Here is a 22311-nt window from a genome sequence, read left to right on the forward strand (position 1 = left end):
TATGGGACTGACGCAGACTCATTCAGGGTACGTTCACACATAATATATTTGGGATGGATTCTCCACCAAAAAACTGCCCCAAAATCACGTGCTGACTTTCTCCCTTGATTGAAAAGAGGAACCCACATTTGAATTCATACAACGCCTTTTTTTCAGCTTGCGGTTTTAAAACCACTCAGTGGAAAAGAGAAGTGGCGTCCTCTTTTTACGTGAATTCTGCGTCCAGAGTTACCATTCAAATAGGCAGGATGAAAAGAATGTTTCAGTAGTGTTTCCGGTTCCGTTCCGTTTTTCCGTATGGCATATACAGTAATTACATAGAAAAAATTGGGCTGGGCATAAAATTCTCAATACATGGTTCAGCAAAAACGGAACGCATACGGAAGACATACGGAGTACATTCCGTATGTGTTCCGTTTTTCTTGCGGACCCATTGACTTGAATGGAGCCACGGAACGTGATTTGCGGGCAATAATTGGACATGTTCTATCTTTGAACGGAAATACGGAAACTGAATGCATACGCAGTGCATTCTGTTTTTTTTGCAGAACCATTGAAATAAATGGTTTCATATACGGAACGCAAAAAACTTTTGTGTGAACGAGCCCTTATTCTGTGGAACCACAATTCAAAAGCAATGTCTGAATTTCAGTAAAATTTGTAGTTATGATTGTTGTCAGTTTCAAGTTATTTCAGTCACCATTGTGGGGTTTTCTTTAACAGAAGCGTACCAACAATGTTGTCCACGTGCGTAAATGTGCTATTTGGGCAACCCCTTTAAGGTTAAAATACACTGCCTGTCCAAAAAAAAAAGTCGCCATCTGGATTTAACTAAGCAAATAGTTATGAGCCTCCTATTGGATAATTACTGCATAGGCGATTATCTTTCAGCTGGCAACAAGTTATTGGTGCAATGAGTTGCTTCTCAATTCTTAACCCCGTAAGGACCAGGTCATTTTTCACCTTAAAGGGGTTGTCTGGGTTCAGAGCTGAACCCGGACATACCCTTATTTTCACCCAAGCAGCCCCCCTGAGGCTAGCATCGGAGCATCTCATGCTCCGATGCGCTCCCTTGCCTTGCGCTAGATCGCGCAGGGCACGGGTTCTTTTGTTTTCAATAACACACTGCCAGGCGGAAACTTCCACCCGGCAGTGTGTTCGGTGACGTCACCGGCTCTGATGGGCGTGCTTTAGCGCTGTTTTTTTGACACCATGTCCCATTTGAAGCCCCCCTGATGCACCCCTAGAGTAGAAACTCCAAAAAAGTGACCCCATTTTAGAAACTAAACACCCCTCAAGGTATTCAAAACTGATTTTACAAACTTTGTTAACCCTTTAGGTGTTCCACAAGAATTAATTGAATATGGATATGAAATTTCAGAATTTAACTTTTTTTGGCAGATTTTCCATTGTTATAATTTTTTCCCGCTAATAAAGCCTGGATTAACAGCCAAACTGAACTCAATATTTATTGCCCTGATTCTGTAGTTTGCGGAAACACCCCATATGTAAACTGCTGTACCGGCACACGGCAGGGCGCAGGGGGAAAGGAACGCCATATGGTTTTTGGAGGGCAGATTTCACTGGGATAATTTTAACTTGCCATGTCACATTTGAAGACCCCCTAGAGTAGAAACTACAAAAAAGTGGCCCCATTTTGGAAACTACGGGATAAGCTGGCAGTCTTGTTGGTACTAATTTAGGGTACAGATGATTTTTAGTTGCTCTATATTACACTTTTTGTGAGGCAAGGTAACAAAAAATAGCTGTTTTGGCACTGTTTTTACATTTTATTTACAACGTTCATCTGACAAGTTAGATTATGAGCTATTTTTATAGAGCAGATTGTTACAGACGCGACAATACAAAATATGACAACTTTTTTTGTTAGTTTCAGTTTTACATAATAAAGCATTTTTGAAAAAAAAATCTTTTTTAGTGTCTCCATATTCTGAAAGCTTTTTTTTTTTTTTTTTTGGGTGACTGTCTTGTGTAAGGGCTAATTTTTTTTCAGTATGAGATGACTGGTTCTATTTTGGGGTGCGTCTGACTGATCGCTTGCTATTACACTATTTGTGATGTAAAGTGCCAAAATGACTTTTTGATACCTTTTTTTTTATTTATTTTTTACGGTGTTCACCTGAGGGGTTAAATCATGTGATATTTTCATAGAGAAGGTTGTTACGGACGCGGCGATACCTAATATGTATACTTATTATTTTATTTTTTATTTTAAGCTTTATACACTAATATCATTTTTGAAACAAAAAAAATAAATCCTGTTTTAGTGTCTCCATAGTCTGAGAGCCATATTTATTTTTATTTTTTGGGCTCATTTTTTGTGGGATGAGGTGACTGTTAGATTGGTACTATTTTTAGGGGACATACGCCTTTTTGATCGCTTTGTGTTGACAAAAATGGCTTTTTTTGAGACAGATTTATTTTTTATGGTGTTTATCGGATGGGATGGATCATGTGATATAGTTATAGAGATGCGGATGCGGTGATACCTAATATGTGTTTTTTTTTCTTTTGTTATTTTTTTCTTTTTCTTTTTGTTTTCTTTTTTTTTCTATTTTTTTTTATGATAAAAATAGAGGAAAGGGGCCTTTATTATTTTTTTTATTTTTTGAACGTGAAACTATTTTTATTTTTTTTATCCCCTCTGCAATGCATTACAATACATCTCTATTGTAATGCATTGCCTGTTCGTGTACTACAGTGAGTAGTACACAAACAGGTTGCCTAGGAGACCCAGCCTGAGGCTGGATCTCCTGGGCACCCGTAGAAGGCAGGTCCCGATGCCGTGCAAGGCATTGGGCAGCCTGTGCACGGCTTCGGACTGCCTTCTGACACATAGAGTCTCCACCACAGCAGCGCGGGGACTCGATGCGCTCCTTCACGCGCCGTAAACCACTTCTATGCCGCGATCAGCGCGGACCGTGGCATAGATGGGGTTAATACGCCGACATCGGCTTGTACAGGGATGCCGACGGATACAGCAGGGGCCCGGCTACCAGGGACTGCCGGACCCCTGCAGTGATCGGGCGAGCACCGCTCCGGAATGTATTCCGCCATACATGCACGGCGTTTTGCGTTAAGGGGTTAAACAACCATGTCGAAAGACACATCTCGTGGTCATGGAAAAGATGTTAGTCTGTTTGAGAAAGGTCAATCATTGGCATGCATCAAGCAGAGAAAACATCTAAGAAGATTGCAGAAACTACTAACATTGGGTTAAGAACTGTCTTATGCATTATTCTAAACTGGATAGTGGGGACCCATCGTATTCGAGGAAGAAATGTGGCGGGAAAAAAAATCCTGAATGATCGACGATCACTTAAACGTTTGGTGAAATCAAATTGAAGAAAAACAGTAGAACTCAGGGCTATGTTTAATAGTGAAAGTAAGAGCATTTCCACACGCACAATGCGAAGGGAACTCAAGGGATTGGGACCGAACAGCTATGTAGCCGTAAGAAAACTAGGATTTAGTCCTACTGGTAAATGGTTTTCCAGGAGCCCGACATGACAGCACCCACTGGAGGATGTCCTATTGGTCTCTGTAGGGACAGGAAGTGAGAGAGATTAAAAGGCCCCTCCCCACCCCTACTCTCCAGTGTTTTTCCAACTTAGTACACCGGATAGGATTGGGTGCTGTCATGTCAGACTCCTGGAAAACCATTTACCGGTAGGACTAAATCCTAGTTTCCAGGTCGTCCCTCCATGACAGCACCCACTGGAGTACTATCAACTTAGACAGAAAACTAGGGGGGGACCACAGCCTGAAGGGACCTTCCGTCCGAATGCCAGGTCTTGGTTTGCTAGGGAATCTAGCCTATAGTTTTCGTGATCACTTCTGTGAATTTGCGCGGGGCTGAGGATATCCGGAACGGCAGGCATTGAAACTGGTTCTGGTCCTATCCCTGTAGGGACAGGGAGATCACTGGAGAGTGGGGGTGGGCCTTTTAATCTCTCTCGCTTCCTGTCCCTACAGAGACCAATAGGACATCCTCCAGTGGGTGCTGTCATGGAGGAACGTCCTGGAAACCACTAATCAGTGAGGCAAACCAGAAAAAACGGCTTCAATTTGCTAGGGAGCATAAAGCTTGGACTCTGGAGCAATGGAAGAAGGTCATTTGGTCTGATGAGTCCAGATTTATCCTGTTCCAGAGTGATGGGGGCATCAGGATAAGAAGAGAGACAGATGAAGTGATGCACCCATCATGCCTAGTGCCTACTGTACAAGTTTGTGGGGGCAGTGCTATGATCTGGGGTTGCTGCAGTTGGTTAGGTCTATGTTCAGCAACAGTATGTGCTCCAAGAATGAGGTCAGATGACTACCTAATGACCTGAATGACCAGGTTATTCCATCAATGGATTTTTCCTTCCCTGATGGCACGGGCATGTTCCAAGATGACTGCCAGGATTCATCGGGCTCAAATTGTGAGAGTGGTTCAGGGAGCATGAGACATCGTTTTCACACATGGATTGGCCACCACAGAGTCCAGACCTTAACCCCATTGAGAATCCTTTTTATTTTTTTTTTATTTTTTGTGGCGCCTGACTTTTTTTTTTTTTTGGACAGGCAGCGTATATTGCTTGACTTGTGGACCTCTTAAGTGTTGGACTCTTAATGTACTAGGTATGGGATAGGTGACCACAACTGCCCTTAAAAAAATAATTTAGTTTTAGACATGAAACTTCAACAGGACACCATGTATTGTCTGTGCTGTTGTGATTTAAAAGGGTTGTCCGGGTTCAGAGCTAAACCCGGACATATCCCCATTTTCACCCAGGCAGCTCTCCTGACTTGAGCATTGGAGCAGTTTATGCTCCAATGCTATCCTTTGCCCTGCGCTAAATTGTGCAGGGCAAAGGCATTTTTTGGAGTTCCGGTGACGAACCGGGCTCTTCATATGGCTGCCAGGCGGAGGCTTCCGCCCAGCAGTGAGCCCGGTGATGTCACCGGCACTGATGGGCGGGCCTTAGCGCTGCCCTAACCTGTAAAATGAACACACTGCTGGGCGGAAGCCACCTCCCGGCAGTGTGTTATTGTAAATAAAAGAGCCCTTGCCCTGCGCAATCCAGCGCAGGACAAGGGAGAGCTTTCGGAGCATTAAACATCAGGGGGGCTGCCTGGGTGAAATTATGGGTATGTCCGGGTTCAGCTCTGAACCCGCACAACCCCTTTAAGGTTATACTATTTATTATTGGTTAATCGATATGAGGTAACCCTCTCTTGTGATTACATACTAATATAACTAATAATTTACATAGGTTTTCAATCAGGGCAGAATTCTCAGGCCACGTTTACATGCCAAAATCGGTGGCATAAAAATCTGTAGCAGATCACTAGCTGAAAACGGGTCGTTTTTGGTGGCAGATTTCTAATTTAGTGAAGGCGTTTTTACAAGAGTATTGAAGTTTTTCTGCTACCCACAATCAAATCTGCTTCTAAGAATAAACATGTCATTTCCCAAACCTTTTTCAAATCAGCTACTGAAAAAAAACCTCTGCCATTTTACACTGTGTGCACAAGGTGGAGTTTTTAACATTAAAGTGGTTCTCTCACTTCAGCAAATGGCATTCATCATGTAGAGAAAGTTAATACAAGGCACTAAGGCTACTTTCACACTTGCGTTCAGAGCGGGTCCGTCTGGTATCTGCACAGACGGATCCGCTCCTATAATGCAAACGCTTAGATCCGTTCAGAATGGATCCGTTTGCATTACCATGGAAAAAAAAATAAATAAATTTTTTTTTTTGTTCATGATAATGCAAACGGATCCGTCCAGACTTTACATTGAAAGTCAATAGGGGACGGATCCGTTTGAAGATTGAGCCATATTGTGTCAACTTCAAACGGATCCGTCCCCATTGACTTACATTGTAAGTCTGGACGGATCCGTTTGCCTCCGCACGGCCAGGCGGACACCCGAACGCTGCAAGCTGCCTTCAGGTGTCCGCCTGCTGAGCGGAGCGGAGGACAAACGGTGCCAGACTGAAGCATTCTGAGCGGATCCGCCTCCACTCAGAATGCATTAGGACTGGACGGATCCGTTCGGGGCCGCTTGTGAGAGCCTTCAAACGGAACTCGCAAGCGGAGCCCCGAACGCTAGTGTGAAAGTAGCTTTACTAATGTATTGTAATTGTCCACATTGCTTCCTTTGGCTGGACTCATTTTTCCATCACATTATACACTGCTCATTGCCAGTTGTTACGACCACCCAGCAATCCAGCAGCAGTGGCCGTGCTTGCACACTATAGGAAAAAAGTGACAGCCTTTCTGGTAGCTGGCGCCGTGGGAGCTCACAGGCACACATGCGCAGCAGCTCCTTTCCCAACCACCTAGTATTTGCGCCGCAGCGGTGGCCGAAACCCCTGGAAACGAGCCGTGTATAATGTAATGGAAAACCGAATCAGGCCAGCAAAGGAGGCAATATGGACAATCACAATACATTAGCAAGTGCCTTGTATTAACTTGCTAAACATGATAAATGCCATATGCAGAAGTGAGCCGATCCGTTTAAAGTCAAAGGGGAAACTGTTGGTGAGTTCTGAATGTGGATTCAGCAGTGGAAAATGCCCCCTTTGCACTGCTGAATCGGGGCAGATTTTAGCCGTGTGAACATAACCTCAGGGTGTCTGGTCTCTGTGTCCAAGAAGTTAGGCCAGACACACAAGCGAGTTCAATGCGAGAAACTTGCAGCGTGCGTGAGGTCCCATTCTGACAGGATCACAGAGCATTATAATTATTTATAAGGCTGTGTGTCCCTGTGAGACCTGAAATCTATTGAATTACTGACATAATGCTGTGCAATCCCGACAAAGGGATGGAGGTCAGAACGGGACTTCACACTGGCACACACTGAGAGTTTTTCTCATTGAACTCCCTTGTGTGTGTCTGGCCTTAAAGGGGTCATCCAAGTTATTTTTAATGATGACCTATCCTCAACCAGCTCATCGGCGGGGGTGTCAGGTGTCGGATCTCCACCTGAGGATAGGTCATCAATAAAAATAACTGGAAAACCCCTTTAAGGAAACTCGGAACTTAATCATCTCACTTATCAGTTGATTTATTTCTTTTGAATGCTTCATTTCATTGACAGGTCTATAAATGTCCTCCTCCTGTGTAGTGCTGCATGGTGGAGTAGACTAAACAGAGCAATAAAGCTGATAATCATGTAAATCTAGAATGGATTTTTCTTTGGTCAGTAAAGCTGAGGGATATTGTTATTGTACTGTATTGCCGCCCGTCTTACGTCTTGATCCATCCTCTGCAGGTGTGGGTAAATGCTTTTGTTTGGACATGCAACAGTAATTTACGGTAAAATTCCTTTAATCTGGAACCCAGTACTCCGGAAATCCCGATAGCCTGGCATCAACTCAAAATGGTGGTGAATCGGACTTTAATCCAGTGGCGACTAATAGTTCAGAGTCTTACGAGAGCAGAGGAGGAAGATTGAACAACAGGAAAGAGAACAGAGGTTCAGAGGAAAGTCTGAATAAGGCAGAGAAAGCAGCAACAGGGCAGAGAACCAGCGCACAGCCAGCATCCAGTATGGAGACCAACTCCATCCAAGGTCCACCTGTGAAAAGGAAACATGTCACACTTACTATTCCACAGAAACTTGAAATAATCAGGAGACTAGAAAGCGGTGAAAGCCGCACTTCCATTATGGAGCAATTCAACATTGGTTCTTCAACCATCTATGACATTAAGAAGAGAAAGGACCAGTTATGTTCCTTTGTAGCATCCAGCGAAACAATGAGAGGCCTTATGAAGCGACAAACCTTGAAGCAACCCAAATTGGCTCAGTTGGATAAGATGGTGTACAAGTGGTTTACGGAAATGCGATCTCGAGGAATATCTGTGACTGGGCCCATGATCATCGAGAAAGCCAAAGCTTTCTATGCAGAAATGGAAATAACCGAAAAGTGCATATTTTCTGACGGATGGTTAAGAAACTTTAAAGAACGCCATGGCATAAGGAAGATGTCTGGCACGGGTGAACTGTGTGCAGAAGATCCAGAATCTGCAGAAGGCTATAATGAATTTTTTAGTGCCCTCCTAAAAGAACAAAAATTGCTACCGACCCAGATTTATAACGGGGAAGGCTTTGTAGAAGAGTGGATGGTCGTCGATAAGGACACACCTGTTGTTCAATACAGCGAAGACAACTTTCCAAATGTTAAAATTCTTGAAGTCTCAGGCCCATCTGACGAAGAAGAGGAGGAGGAGGAGGTGGTTGTGGCAGAACCTAAAAAGAAATACACCTGGAATCAAGCTTCAGAATTCATCACAAAGTTTGTTGAGTTTGCCGAAACCAGTAGTCATTACAGTGCAGCAGAAGTCATGAATCTTCGGATCATCCTGGATAATTTTTACCAGAAACAAGCCTCATTCATGACCGAGTTACACCACAAGAGCAGATGCAAAAAGCGGCCCAAGAAAGCACTAAATTCTACTCCAACTACCTCCATCATTGTGAATACTATCGATCCCCACTCTCCTGAACGATCTATCTCACCCGTGTCTATAGAATATAAAGTGGTGGACGTATCGGACGATGCAGTAGAAGATATCAAATTAGAAGACTCATCGGATTAGCTGTGCAGCCCAAATATTTTATAGGGTCACTCCTTGTTTACAGTAACTTCTCAAGTTAATTGGCCCAGGAACCCTGTAACCAAATCTCACGTACCTACGTAACCTGGACCCTAGAGTAAGTGAAGCTTAGTTATGGGGTTCCTGGGCCAAAGAGACCTCAGAACTGAATCTTCAGTTTTGGGTGGCATTACTATTTAAGTGTATGTTTTAAGTCTTATTTAATTTTGTACTATACTTTTAGGTTTACTGAGCTTTTGATATTTGACAAGTTACTGTAATCCATATTTTTTTAATAAAAATAAAATAATACTAAAGTGATAGTAGCATATTTAGTTTTTGGACTGCACACTAATCTTTGAGCTACACGTCTTCCGGAGGGATATCGGACCCCTAAAGGTATTCTTTCAGCTTGTTTTCTTAACTCATAATATTCAGTCCGGAATCCTGAATGTTCAGTAATCCGGCACCCGTCTGGTCCTGTGGGTGCCAGATTAAAGGAATTTTACTATGATGTAAATTGATGTCTGTCATTAGAATTAGCATCAAATCCTAATTCAAACCATAACACTTAATAATGTAAAAAATCTGTCCAACCTCAAAGTGAACGCTCAAACGGCAGGACTTCATAAATCCAGCTCCAGAGATGCTACATTATTCATTGAAAAATAAAATAGGATCGCCTTAGAATATGGTTTTCTTTGTAGTTTTCAGAACATATTTCAAAGGGGTATTCCCATCTCTGAATGTGCCCCCCACGCCCCCTACTCCATCCAAGCTGGATCTGTGGCCAGAGGTGGTGGAAGCTACGTAACCAGCCAGCGTACCATTTCTGTAAGGCCTCATGCACAGGACATATATATATATTTTTTTTTTGCGTATCGGATGCGGACCTTGTCGTTTCAATGTCCTATTCTTGTCCGTTTAGCAGACAAGGATAGGACCTTTTTACAGAGTTTAATAAAAAATATCGACATGCACATTGCTGGGATCCATGTTGCAGTTTGCGGACTGCAAAACAAACTGTTGTGTGCATGAGATCTTAGACACTATGCGCATGACTGTATCCATTTTGCAGTCTGCAAATTGTGGATCCTCTAAATACGGATGCGGCCTGTGTCCACATTTTGCAAACAAGTTTAGGGCATTTCTACTTTTTGCAGATCGGACATACAGATGCAGAAAGCACACAGATGATCCATGTGCATCTGTATATCTGTTGTACAAAAAGAAAGAATATGCCCTTAAAATTCAGACCAATGAGTCCACCCAAAAAAAATGAGGACTGCACACAGATAGCACCCATATCTTACAGATCACAAAACAGATCCAGTTGTGTGCATGAGGCCTTAGGATGCATTTGCATGACTGTATAGTACAGTATTTAAATGTATTGGCTCCGATGAGCCGATTGTTATTACCATATTTTTCGCTTTATAAGACGCACCCGATGATAAGACGCACCCCAGGTTTAACCCCTTAAGGACACAGGCCTATTTCACCTTAAGGACCAGGCCATTTTTTGCAAATTTGACAAGTGTCACTTTAAGTGCTGATAACTTTAAAACGCTTTTACTTACCCAGGCCGTTCTGAGATTGTTTTATCGTCACATATTGTACTTCATTACATTGCTAAAATTGGGTCAAAAAAGTTTTTTTTTTTTTTCATAAAATTTGGAAAAATAAGCAAATTTCAAAGTTTCAGTTTCTCTACTTCTGTAATACATAGTAATACCCCCAAAAATTGTGATGACTTTACATTCCCCATATGTCTACTTAATGTTTGTATCATTTTGGGAATATTTTATTTTTTGGGGATGTTACATAGCTTAGAAGTTTAGAAGCAAATTTTGAAATTTTTCTGAAATTTTCCAAATCCCACTTTTTATGGACAAGTTCAGGTCTGAAGTCACTTTGTGGGGCTTACATAATAGAAACCATCCAAAAATGACCCCATTCTAGAAACTACACCCCTCAAGGTATTCAAAACTGATTTTACAAACTTTGTTAATCCTTTAGGTCTTCCACAAGACTTCATGGCAAATGGACATAAAATGTGAGAATTTCAATTTTTATTTATTTTTTTGGAAGATTTTCCATTTTAACCCAGTTTCCATTTTTTTTCCAGTAATAAAGTAAGGGTTAACTGCCAAACAAAACTTAATATGGGTTGCCCTGATTCTGTAGTTTGCAGAAACACCCCATATGTGGTCGTAAACTACTATTTGGCTAAACGGCAGGACATAGAAGAAAGGGAACGCCATATGGTTTTTGGAAGGCAGATTTTGCTGGACTGGTTTATTTACACCATGTACCCTTTCAAGCCCCCTGATGCACCCCTAGAGTAGAAACTCAATAAAAGTGACCCCATCTAGGAAACTACGGGATAAGGTGGTTGTTTTGGGACTATTTTAGGGGTAAATATGATTTTTGGTTGCTCTATATTACACTTTTTTGAGGCAAGGTAACAAAAAATTTAAATTCGATTTTTTTTTTCTACATTCGCTATTTAGTTTTGTGGAACACCTAAAGGGTTAACAAAGTTTGTAAAGTAACTTTTTGAATACGTTGAGGGGTGTAGTTTCTTAGATGGGGTCACTTTTTTGGAGTTTCTAGTCTAGGCTACATCAGGGGGGGCTTCAAATGGGACATGGTGTCAAAATAAAAACAGTCCATCAAAATCTGCCTTCCAGAAACCATATGGCGTTCCCTTCGTTCTATGCCCTGCCGTGTGGCTATATAGCCATTTACGACCACATATGCCGTGTTTCTGCAAACTACAGAATCGGGGCAATAAATATTTATTTGATTTGGCTGTTAACCCTTGCTTTATTACCGGAAAAAAAGGATTCAAATGGAAATTTTGCCAAAAAATTGGTATTTTGGCACCGTTTTTATTTTATATTTTTAACGCTGTTCATCCGAGGGGTTTGGTCAAATGTTATTTTTATAGGGCAGATTCTTACGGACGCGACGATACCTAATATATCTACATTTTAGAATTTATTTAGATTTTACACTATATTATCATTTTAGGAACCGAAAAAAAATTATTTTAGTATCTCCATAGCCTGGGAGCTACATTTTTTTTTTTTTTTTTTTTTTTTTTTGGGCGACTATCTAATGTAGGGGCTCATTTTTTGCGGGATGAGATGGCGGTTTTATTGGCACTAATTGGGGGTGCATATGACATTTTGATCGCTCGCTATTACACTTTTTGGGACGTTAGGTGACAAAAAATGGCTTTTTTTTTTTAAACGCTGTTCATCCGGGGGGGGGGGGGGGGGTTGGGTTAAATGTTATTTTTATAGAGAAGATTTTTACGGACGCGGTGATGCCCAATATGTATGGCTCTCAGACTTTGGAGACACTAAGCAGGCATCCTAAAACTGCGGCCCTCCAGATGTTGTAAAACTACAATTCCCACCATGCCCTGCTGATGGCTGTAGGTTGTCTGGGCATGCTGGGAGTTATAGTTTTACAACATCTGGAGGGCCGCAGTTTGAGGATGCCTGCAAAAAAAAAAATTGTTTCCGTGTCTCCAAAGTCTGAGAGCCATAGTTTTTTATGTTCTCTAGGGGACTGTTGGGCATTATAAAAATTTAGTACTCCATGGAAGTGTGATACTCCCTGAAGCAATCGATAACGCAGAGGCCCGGATGATCGGGGCACGTGTCACATTGAGTAGTGGTGTCCTTCCGTATCCCCCTCTTGTGACACACTGCGTCTTTTTTGGGTTTGTCCCTTTCTTTCTAGTATGGGGGACCACACCTGGAAAATGTTGGCCTCCAATTCCCAAGGTACTCCGGCCTGCTCTTTCCCGGTCCAAAAAGATCAGGTCTTTGAGGACTGCCTCATAGAATTGGAGGAATGTCCCTGTGCTGCCAGCGCTTCGGGATAGTACAAAAGAGTTGTACAAGGCAACCTGTACCAAGTAGACCGCAACTTTTTTGTACCATGCCCGGGTTTTGCGCATGGCATTATATGGCTTGAGGACTTGATCAGAGAGATCAACTCCTCCCATATACCAATTGTAGTCGACGATACAATCGGGCTTGAGGACCGTTGCCGCGGTACCTCCCACAGGGACAGGGGTGATGCCGTTACCATGAATTGTGGACGGTACAAGGACATCCCTCTTGTCCTTATATCTGACCAGCAACAGGTTTCCACTGGTAAGTGCATGGGTCTCACCCCTGGGGATAGGTACCTGGAGGGGGTGGGCAGGGAGGCCGCGCTGATTTTTCCGCACGGTCCCACAAGCGAACGTGGTTCTGGCGGCAAGGGACCTGAACAATGGAGTGCTAGTATAAAAGTTGTCCACGTACAAGTGGTAACCCTTATCTAGCAGTGGGTACATAAGGTCCCACACGAGTTTCCCGCTAACACCCAGAGTGGGGGACATTCTGGGGGTTGAATACGGAAATCTTGCCCCTCGTACACACAAAATTTGTAAGTGTACCCTGAGGCACTCTCACAAATTTTGTACAGCTTCACGCCATATCTCACCCGCTTAGTGGGAATGTATTGGCGGAAACTGAGTCTCCCCTTGAACGCAACAAGAGACTCATCAACCGCGACCTCCCTTCCAGGTATGTAGGCCTGTACAAATTTGTCCCCGAAGTGATCGATGGCCGGCCGTATCTTATACAGACGGTCATAGGCAGGATCACCTCGGGGGCGGGGACATGCTGCATTATCTGAATAATGCAGACATTTCCGGATGGCCTCAAACCGGGAGCGTGTCATGGCCATACTGTAGAGTGGGGTCTGGTAGAGGATATCCCCACTCCAGTATTGCCTGACACTGGGTTTTTGCACTAGACCCATGTGCAGCACGAGGCCCCAAAACGTCCTCATATCGGCTGCACTGACCGGCGTCCAGCCACCGGGTCTAGCCAAAAAGGAGACCGGGTGCTGAGCAACGAACTGTTGGGCGTACAGGTTCGTCTGCTCCACCATCAGATTCACAAATGGGTCACTGAAAAAAAAAAAGTCCATTTCAGTAAACCCCACTGAGGGAATCTGGATTCCTGGATTGCCAACTAAATCCGGAATCTCGGGCTCAAAATCCACTGGGGGACACCAGCTAAGTTCATCGGCAGGGGGCTCCGGTGGACTTATTTGGTGGGCCGGGAAACCAGTACGAGCCCCAGGGCGGCTCGTACTAGGGTGGGCCACAGGGTCACTAGCATGTGGGGCCCCTGGCTCCGCCGCCTTGGGGGCTCATCGTCATCAGATGATGATGAGGAGGATGCGGATGACAAGAGGAACGTGGGGTCATCCTCATCCTCACTGGGGCTCTCGGAGTCGGAGGCAATCTGGGCGTATGCCTCCTCCACCGAGAACATCCGGCGGGCCATAGGGGAGTGTGTGTCTGCGTGTGTATGTGCGTGCGTGTAAACCTTTATTGTATGTGCGTGTGTGTGGGGGCACGGGTGTTCGCGTACTAAAAAGTAAAAAAAAAAAAATAGGCAAGTGTTAGGAAAAAAAAAAAAAAAGTTCAAACTTGCTGATTAGTGGTACAACGCTGATCAGCGGTGGGGTGGTGGGGCGGGCGATGCGTTAACAGTGGCCGGATGCTAAGAGTGCCGGCCAGTCAGCGCATGCCAAAAAAAAAAAAAAGTGTCTCAAAGCAAAAAAACAATAAGTTTAGATAAGTGTTTTTTTTCCTAACTAACTTTTCCCTTCTATCCCTGCCTAACGGTGCCTCTCCCTCACAGACCCTAACCTACCTGGAGGGTGATGGGTGCAGGAGGGTGATGGGTGCCGATGGGGGGGGATCTCAGGAGCCTGGTGAGGACGGTGCTGCAGGGTGCAGGTGCTGAACAGGAAGAGGAGGGGAGAGAGGAGCGCTGGAAGTTTGAATCTCGCACCTCTCTCCCTGCACCAATCAGCACCCTGGACAGCAGGCATCAGCACCACGGACAGCACCGCCTCTCCAAATGTTCGTACTGTGATTGGTGGTGTGTAATCACACCACCGAACAGTCTTTTTTCCGGTTCATCGGGTCGCCGGAGACCCGAATGGACCGGAAACACAGCAAACCGCAGGTCTGAATTGACCTGCGGTTTTCTGCGATCGCCGATCTGGGGGAGGGGGTGTCACATGACCCCACCCTGGCGTTGTGACAGGATGCCCGCTGAATGATTTCAGCGGTCATCCTGTTCCGATTAACCCCTGCGGCGCCGCAATCGCGTTTTAAAGCCATGACGTACCGGTACGTCATGTGTCCCTAAGGACTCGGGAAACATGCCGCACCGGTACGTCATGTGTCCGTAAGGGGTTAAGAGGAGGACCTCATATCAAATCCTCACATCAGACCCCCATAAATATCAGGACATTACATCAGCCCTTCATGTCAGACCCCCATCAGACCTTAGATTAGCCCACCTTGTCAGACCCTCTTCAGACCTCAGATTAGCCCACCTTGTCAGACCTCGGATCAGCCCACCTTGTCAGACCCTCTTCAGACCTCGGATCAGCCCACCTTGTCAGACCCTCTTCAGACCTCGGATCAGCCCACCTTGTCAGACCCTCTTCAGACCTCAGATCAGCCCACCTTGTCAGACCCTCTTCAGACCTCAGATCAGCCCACCTTGTCAGACCCTCTTCAGACTTCAAATCAGATTAAAATAAAAAACTCCTCTTACCTATCCTCTCCAACTCTGACAGAAGTCGTGCTCCCCCGTCTTCCCGGCCTGCGCTCCTCTGTCACCTGACTGCATGCAGCGTCTGGTCATAGTGCGCGCACTACGTCCTGACGCTGTACTCGGTCAGGACAGTGAAGAGCCGGCCCCAGGAATGAAGACCAGGAGGGTGAGTATTACAAGCGCTTGCGGCGCTTAGCTCCCCGCTCCCAGCACCTAATGGATACTAGTGAGCGCTTCCATATGAAAGCGCTCACTAGTATTCGCTTTATAAGACGCACGGCCATTTCCCCCCGTTTTTTGGCGGGGAAAAGGGCGTCTTATAAAGCGAAAAATACAGTACTTGGCGACGTCTCGTATGAGACTTCGCGTAATAACTTCATACATTTATTTCTACTGTAAAAAAAAAACATTTCCTGAACTCTGGTTCGGTTCCACGGCTTGGGAAATGTTTTTTTTTTTTTTCAGTAGAAATCAATTTATGAAGTTATTACGCAAAGTCTCACGAGACTTCGCAAAGTAATAACTTCGGCTCATCGGAGCCAATACGCTCTAATACTGTACTGAGCGTTTGCTCTGTACAGTATTGAAACAAAGTTTTATGCATTCGCTCATCCCTACTGACAACCTCTAGCTGCTGAATCCAGGCTGATGGAACTGTTCTAGAGATGGTTGCAGTTCTCTAGGACTTGCACCTATTACATGTCCATGGAAGATCCTTTGGACAATGCCATAAAGGCCCCTTTACACTGCCCGAACATTGGGCAGGTCATCGTTGCCAAGCGTTTGTAGAAATGCTCATTAGCTATAATCTGCTGGTGTAAAGGTGACACAAAACAGTCATTCTTCGGGTAGTTGGAGCTTTTATGTGGTCGCCTAAATCATCATTTGCCAGCAGCAGATCGTGCTGTTTAAACAATACTGCTGCCGGCAAACCGTGATCCTGTACGAGGACGATCAATGGCATTCGTGATCGCTCCACCCCATACTGTATGCAGCGGTCACCTCCACTGACGAGCAGGCGGTTGTCAGGAACATTTCCTTCCCGACAGTCGTCTGCTCAATTGAGCAGTGTAAAGGGGCCTTTAGTGTTGGAGATGGGAGTACCCCTTTAAGACTAGAGAAAGACTTCTACATCTCGCATGCAAATAGTCACATTGCATTAATTTCTTTTTCTCCCCATACACTTCAGTGAGTATATTGGGTGACCAGTATCAGTTGCCTCCTACACAGTGCGAATATCTGATAACCTTTCAGTTGTCACAAAATTTTATTCCAAAAGGTTGTTTTTTGTTTGTTTTTGTTAAAGGGTTCCCTACAGATAAGCTAAAGGCAGGATGTCCCACTACTGGTATTGGAAACCAGCAGCCGTGATCTGTAAGGGAACTTGGCAGCAAAGAGTTCAGTTCCCCCAAGGCGCCACCACAGTAGAAATGAAGCATTACACCATGTCCATGGACATCAGTGGTCTGTCCTGCAAAGCTATGCTGAGTCCTACAAAAAAAAAAGAGAGAGAGATGATCTTTGTAGGCTCTCTCCACTGCGATTAATGATAGAGATTTGGGATTCTCCTCTTTTAAATGGGGTATTTCACAGCAAGCTTTCAACAAAAAGTGCCTTACAACAGAGTTCCTCAACTTCTGTCCTTAGGGCCCATCTGCCGGTCAGGATTTGAGAGTATCCCACAGAAGGAATACCTGAGGTAAGTCCTGATGCATTGATACTAAATCACCTGCTCAATATTAAGGAAATCCTGAAAACCTGACCGGCAGGTGGGCGCTGAGGACCGGAGTTAAGGAACAATTGGTGCAGAGGAAAAGTGGATCAATTGTCCACATCGACCAGTTTGTTTCCTTCCTTCTAAAAACTGCCTCTGGAAAATTATCTGGAATTGGTTGCTATAGGGCAAGTTGGTCCCTTTTTTTCTTTTGCACCAGTTTTAATAACTATTCCTCCCTTTTCTAAATTTCCCCGTGTTTTCTGGCATAATGCAATTGTCACGTGACCACTTTTGGAGGCAAATCTCACCATATAATGATTGAAATGCTACAGAACAATGCAAACATTTTTATATGGCTATAGCCATGTCTAAGACTAAGTTATTAATACAGGGTGGCCCGCCTCCAGCGATAGTATGGCAAGATGAAAGAGCAAGTGGATTGTTTTCTTTTTAATTACCCACAAGTCACAAAAGATGCTGAATGTGGTCCCCGTTCAGGTCTCTGCATCTTTGGGCCCATCGGTTTATGTTGGCGGACACTGCTTGTGATGTTGTGGATAATGTATGTGATGTTCTCCTGGAGTTCCTCCAGGGGATGTGGATTGTTAGCGGGCCCTTTCTGTTTTAAATTTCCCCACAGATAAAATTGGCATGTGGACAAGTCTATGGAACGTGGTGGCCATAACCTCTCGCTCACAGTTTGCCCCGCTGTAAACAGGTACATGAACCCCTCCAGTGAGGTTTGGCATGTTGCCCCACATTTTTTCTTCTGCAGCATCACCGTTGAAGAGCTGCAAGCGGCATCAGCCAACATATTCCGACGTGCCCAAAGAGGCAGAGACGTGAACTTTCAGCATCTTTTGTGACTCGTGGGTAATTAAAGAAAACAATCCACTTGTCGTTCATCTCGTCATACTATCACTGAAGGTGGGCTACTTTTTCGTGGGCTTCCCTGTATAATATGAATTTGTACTTGCAGAAATATGAAATACCCTTTTCATGTGTAAAGCAGAATTAAAGGGGTAGTCTGGGATTTTGATATTGATGGCCTAGCCCGAGGATGGATGGGTCATCGATATGTGATCAGTGGGGTCTTACTCCTGGCTTCCCCCCACCGATTAGATGTTTGAAGAGGCTGCTGCTCTTCGGGTGAGCGCTGCAGCTTACCAAGCACAGCGCTGTACAATGTATAGTGGCTGTAGTTGGTATTGCAACTCGGGCCCATTTACTGGAATGTTACTGAGCTGCACCTAGGCCTTGTGACCATGAACTTGATGTCACTGGACTAGGCCACAGCCCATTCAAGGTGCTGGGAGTTGGATCCTCACCAATCAGATATTGATGACCTATCCTGAGTTAAAGGGTCACTTTAACTGGATTGGTGCAGATCTGTGTTGAGGTTGACCAAATCAAGATGAAACCTGAACACGACTGTGAACCTCAGGTTATCGGCGCCATTATTCTTCTTTTTCTCTGTTTTAGATATCCCCTTTATCAGCTTGGAAATCCACAGCTACGCGTTTTCAGGACCAACTTCTTTATGACTCTGGTGAGACCTGGTAAACCGCAACCCCCAGACACTGTACAGTTCCGTATATCTATGGAGTAAGTGTCTACCGCTCTCTCATTCCTCAGTGTGTCATCTACACGAACCAATGACCACATTCTTAACTCTTAGGCTACTTTCACACTAGCGTTTTTTGCTGGATCCGGCAGGGTTCAGCAAAAACTCTTCCGTTACTGATGATACAAATGTCTGCATCTGTTATGAACGGATCCGGTTGTATTATCTTTATCATACCCAAGGCGGTCCGTCATGAACTCCATTGAAAGTCAGTGGAGGATGGATCCGTTTTTTAATTGTGTCATAGAAAACGGATCCATTCCCATTGACTTGCATTGTGGGTCATGACTGATCCGTCTTGCTCCGCATCCCATGACGGAAAGAATGCTGCGGTTTGCTCTCCGGTATGGGAATGCAACCAAACGGAACGGAATGCTTTTTGGAGCATTCCGTTCTTTTCAGTTTCATTTTGAAGAGGTTAAAGAGGTTATCCGGGAAAAGATACTGATGACCTATCCTCAGGATAGGTCATCCATATCAGATCTGTGGGGGTCTGACAACTGGCACCCCAACAGTTCAGCTGCTAGAAGAGGCCGGGCACTCCGTGAGCGCTGCAGCCTCTTCCTAAACCAGTGATGTCACCTTACAGTGGTTACGTGGCCTAATTGCAGCTCAGCCCCATTCAAATCAATTGGGCAGAACTGCAATACCAAGCACAGCCAATAAACCATTGCGGTGCTGTGCTTGGAAAGCTGCTGTGAGCCCGCATCACTCGGCAGAGCTGAAGCAGCTGATCAGCGGAGATGCCGAGACTCGGACTCCCACCATTGTGATAATGGGGACCTAACCTGGGGATAGGTCAACATGATCTATTCCAAGATAACCACTTTAAGGGTATGTTCCCACATAGTGAGTACGCTGATGGTTTTGTTTCCGGATTTGCTGTAGAAAAATCCGTAATGTGTCTCAGTAGCGGGAATGTTGATTTTCATCAAAAGAGTAGATCCAAGACATCGGAGAGTCTCATAAAATCCTCAATGTTTCTTCTTCTCACCATAAAATCTAACGTCTTGACCACATACGGTCTTTATCAAGCAGAGACCAGAGCAAACAAATTTAACAAACCTCATCCATACGTGGCAGGAAAAAATCAGCAGGGAAATTGAAAGGGGGTGCAGATTTGCAATCAAAATCATTTCAGGTCTGTCTATGGATTTTCACAACAGATTTCACCCTTTTCCAATGTGTCGGGTATTTATTTCATATAAGATATGAAATCATAAAAATTATGATTTCATATTTTTATGAAATATGAAAAATTAAAAATTTAAATTTTTATTGGCGGACATATAAACGCCAGTTCTTTTATTGATGAGATCTAAAGTTAATTTGTGCAGATAATGAAACAGGGTGCAATTAATTATATAAAATATAATTTATTACAAATAAATACATGCAGTAAAAATGGCATACAAATGAATACAAGGATAATATCAAAATTGACCACAAAATGATGCTCCGCCGTTTACGCCGGGCTTACTTAATTTAGTACACCAAGTACAATACAATGTTATTCAAATTATTATCAAATTATTACCGATTATTAAAATATTATAATGTAACAATAACAACAAAACAATAGAAATGAATCTGTGGAAAATCCCTTATGCTCAATCAAAGAATATGGCAGTAAGAGACATCTTATAAATACGCCTGTTGGCCTAACTACGGATAATAAAATCCGATCAGAGATTCCACTCTGATAGCAATATTACAAGAATTCTAATGATGTGCACGTTCATTAAAATTTCCCATAAAATTATTGTTTTAACACTATTGACCCACTAATAATGGGGTCTCAACTATATGCCAATTGGAGCGATTTATAATTACTGCAAATGAAATAAATTATACATTACCCCTGGCTTTGGGATAAAGAGCTTTTAGAATGGACTCAGCTTTCCAAGGTTCAGATATGTCCCGTCCTATGGTATGTTCCTGACGTGTGAAGTGATGCTGATAAATAAATCTTTGTAAAGAGTTCCGTTGTGAAGAAGTCCTTGTGAAGTCTTTGAAGTGTCCGTGAAGAAGTTTTTTTTTCTCCCAAAAACTGGATCAGATATCCCCCATCCTTATCTATGCCCATCCCCTCTTGGAATAGGGATTACCAATTAGATAAGGTGGGTGTGACGTATGTTAAACATGGGGATGATGTCACTAATTGACATTCCTAAGAAACTTCTGCCCATCTACCACTTGATGGCACTGTTGTATCATATAACAATTTTGAATATTTTAAGAATTAACATATATACAGATTGTTTTATTACTACTTAAACTTTGCCCTTTCACACCTTAAATCAATTAGGAGGGGCTCTTTCTGACACTTTGCTCAGACTGACTGGCGGTATCAGAAGTTTCCCTAATCCCTGAATTTATGGGGCAGATAGGAGTAATGATGGTTTTTCTGGTTTGTGTACCTTAACTGTCTTCAGCTATTGAGTAATGATGTTTGAAATAACATCAGCTCCTCTAAAATAAACCCTATTTAAGAAATTTCCACTTAAACACATTTTATATCCCCTAGAATATACCCTCTCAGTGAGATATAGACATATAAAGATACATTAATAATATTTGGTTATAATACATCAATATTGCATAGTATATATGAATCATTAATAAGTTCAAACGCTAAATAAATGCACACAGGAATATATCTATATGCGAATATATGAATAGATATCTGTTCCACACCAGATGTGTTTTATGGACGTCTCTTATCGGATCATGGTTTAGCCATGAAACACCCATTGTTCCTCAGACAGACAAATTTAGAGAAACCTGTGTAGATAAATCCATGTCTCTAAACAATAATAAAAGTATAGTCTTCTCTATATATTCACTTTTAACACATTGAACTTGCTATGAACCCATCTTGGTTTTTTTCAGGTTCATGCTGATCACATGTTGTTAAAGGCAATGATCATCCATATTGAATATGGTATCATCAGATACATTGTACACTTATGAAAATGCACAACAAATGCATCGGGTAAAATCTGCTGCTGGAATAATTTTCCGTCCTGTGTGGACATATCTTAAAAGGGTTTGCCATTTGCAGCATGTAAGGCTTAAAGGGGTATTCCGGTATTTGATATTGGTGACCTACACTCATGCTAGCTGACACAAAAACTACAGCACTCAGGATTGTATGCAAATTAACCCCTTCCCGACTGTCCACTGGGTATATACGTCCTATCAGCACATAGCACGTATATACACGTGCAGGCAGCACTTTAATTCCAGCACTGATCAGCGCTGGGATTAAAGCTCCTGCTCCTGCAATCTAGCAGGAGCAGGTTGGGTCCTGGATGACAGACACAGCGGGGACCGTGAGGAGAAAACAGGAGCGGTTTATTACCGCTTCTGCCTTCTCCTTTGCCGGCAGAAGATCGATGCAGGAGAGAGAGCAGGAAGCGGGCGAACCGCTTCCTCTGTTAGTGACCGCCGGGGGTCAGGGGCAGGAGCAGAGCTGCAGGGTCTAAGGAGACTCCGATCAGCTCTACCTGTGTGTCCTCCAGAGGTCTTTTTTTTTTTTATATAAGTTAAAAAAAATTAAATTAAATTAAAAATGGAGTTGCCAACGGAAAACTGTCACCACAGTCGCCCCGTTTAATCAAACCTATACATGTTATATATCAAAACAATCGTCACAAAATAGTGAACCCATTGCAATAAATAATTTGTGTCCATTTTAAGATTTA

The 22311-nt window shown here is 43.5% G+C and overlaps 1 protein-coding gene across 7 annotated transcripts in view; it reads left to right on the plus strand.

The window, feature by feature from the left end:
* MRPL23 (mitochondrial ribosomal protein L23) overlaps positions 1–22311 on the plus strand; it is a 35809-nt gene that overhangs the window by 7704 nt on the left and 5794 nt on the right. Inside the window, exons 1-3 of one of the 7 annotated variants that reach the window (XR_005774520.1) lie at positions 3998–4059; positions 7286–9009; positions 18463–18585. Coding sequence is in view for 5 of the 7 variants with exons in the window: in XM_040409448.1 (XP_040265382.1) it covers positions 4147–4190; positions 18463–18585 (167 nt within the window). In the remaining 2 variants the exon portion in view is untranslated. Of the gene's footprint in view, positions 1–3997; positions 4060–4136; positions 4191–7285; positions 9010–17762; positions 17908–18462; positions 18586–22311 lie in introns of those variants that run through there. The other 6 variants (XR_005774519.1, XM_040409452.1, XM_040409448.1 and 3 more) reach the window with 6 other exon arrangements.

The sequence above is a fragment of the Bufo bufo genome, chromosome 10 (genome assembly GCF_905171765.1).
Source record: "Bufo bufo chromosome 10, aBufBuf1.1, whole genome shotgun sequence".
Lineage (NCBI taxonomy): Eukaryota > Metazoa > Chordata > Amphibia > Anura > Bufonidae > Bufo > Bufo bufo.